Source organism: Octodon degus, unplaced genomic scaffold, assembly GCF_000260255.1.
Source record: "Octodon degus isolate 3935 unplaced genomic scaffold, OctDeg1.0 scaffold00033, whole genome shotgun sequence".
NCBI lineage: Eukaryota > Metazoa > Chordata > Mammalia > Rodentia > Octodontidae > Octodon > Octodon degus.
The window spans coordinates 16,152,485-16,154,373 of record NW_004524609.1 but is presented as its reverse complement, the minus strand read 5'-3'; the positions used below and the strand labels follow the sequence as shown (position 1 = coordinate 16,154,373).

The following is a 1,889-nucleotide window of genomic DNA, read 5'->3' as shown; positions in this document are numbered from 1 at the left end:
TTGCCTGCCCCAGGGTAGGGGAAGTACTCACACCTATGGGTACTTCCCAGTATTTACCCACCTATGGGTAATCCCAGCAGTACTAAAACCCATAATCCCAGCCTTGGATCATACATAATCCCAGGGGATCATGAGTTAACACAAACTCTAGAAGTCCTCACCCCATGACTGCATGAGGCTTTGGGGGAACAACTAGACACAAACCATAACACGTAGCCAGAGAGATAACTCAGTAGAATAAGCGCTGAGTTCAATCCCCAGTTCTGCAAATAAATAAATAAATGAATGAATGATTTATTTGGTACAAGGTCCTGCTATGCAGCTCGGACTCATAGTGATCCTCCTGTCGCAGCCTTCCCAGCACTGGTATCACAGGCGTGCGCCACCACACCCGGTTTCAGGGCCAACAGGGCATGCAGTACTGGGGACAGCATGGGTAGCGGTGATAGAACCCATATCCTTGCCTTTGCAAGGCAGCCACTTAGACCGCTGAACTATCTCCCCAGCCCCAATTCTCCTCTTTAGCCTGCTTTGTAGCTGGAATTAGAAGAATGTGTCATCACACCTGGAAAAATTTTATTCTCTTTCAAGGTTGAATAAAACATAGATCTAGACTTTGTTTATCCTTCAAAGGACACTAGATTGCTTCCACCTTTTATTTATTGAAAATAATACAATGGCGATTGAGACTGGGCAGGGCCGGCCAAATAGCTCAGCGGATTAAAGCTCCTGCAGGCAGGCGCGGGGGCCGGGGTTCAATCCTCGATCTACTTCTGGTCCTCCTGGACTGCCCGGGAAAAGATTTCAACAAGCTTCAACTTTCCCCGCCACAAGCTGCCACTGAGCGAATCAAGCCCACGCGCAGGCGCGTTCCAACAGTTGGGTCGCTCGCCGGCGCCGGCGGAGTCCGCCCCTATCCCGTCAGCCCGGGCTGATAGGTCCCGCTCCTCCCGCCGCCGGTCCTCTCGCCTCCTCTATCCCGTCCTGCTCTGCGGCGCAGGGGCAAGATGGCTGCCGAGAAGCAGGTCCCGGGTGGCGGCGGCAGCGGCGGCGGCGGCGGCGGCGGTAGCAGTAGCGGTAACAGTGGTGGAGGCGGTGGACGTGGTGCCGGAGGAGAGGAAAATAAAGAAAACGAACGCCCTTCAGCCGGGCCGAAGGCAAACAAAGAATTCGGGGATAGCCTGAGTTTGGAGAGTATCCTGGAGTTATGGCCTGACTCGCAATGACTACGTGTCGATCTGGAGGGCTGGGGGCGGGAGAGGCGGCGGGTACTGGCACGTCCTGGGCCGGAGCTGAGGCTTGTAGTTTCTCCTACCTTTAGTTTTGGGCACTCAAAGGTCCAGGGGTCTGTCCCTCGATCGGTCTTTTCTTCGCATTCCCCTTGCCCTCCAGATTTTCTTCCAGGTGGCATGGGGACACCAGGCAGGTTGCTCCTGCCCCGGTGTGGATTGTTCATTTGGAAGGTTCGTGTCAGCGTTGACACCCTGGCCATCCGGCTGAGCTCCTTCCTCGGTGCCTCAGCCACTCGATGGGGCGAGGAAAATGCAGCCTTAACGTTTTAGCTAAGTACTCTTGTCTGACAGCTGTCTTGGACAGGCCAGTAAAAAATGGAGAGCCTGATTCTTTAGAAGCGGAGGTGCAAGTTGTCTTGAGGAAAAGCTGCTTGTCCGATTTGATTGTAACTTATTGTAGCTTGTTAATATCATCTGTATAGTTTTTTTTTTTTTTTTTTTAAATCAGTAGGCATTTTCTTTTGTTGCAGGCTTTGGAGGAATTAGTTTGTAGTTTTCATCAGTTTATATTTCAGTTGTGTGCTTGTGACACAGATTGTGTGGCTTTTTTTTTAAATTTTATTTATTTATTTGTGTGTGTGTGTGTGTGTGTGTGTG

At 51.3% G+C, this 1,889-nt stretch overlaps 1 protein-coding gene across 1 annotated transcript in view; it reads left to right on the top strand.

Moving 5' to 3' along the window:
* The first annotated feature begins 980 nt into the window (after positions 1 to 980).
* The window catches only part of Srp68 (signal recognition particle 68), a 60,008-nt gene continuing 59,099 nt past the window's right edge, over positions 981 to 1,889 (top strand). Inside the window, exon 1 of the mRNA XM_004630209.1 lies at positions 981 to 1,194. Coding sequence (XP_004630266.1) covers positions 1,008 to 1,194 — 187 coding nt within the window. The 5' untranslated portion in view covers positions 981 to 1,007. The remainder of the gene's footprint in view (positions 1,195 to 1,889) is intronic.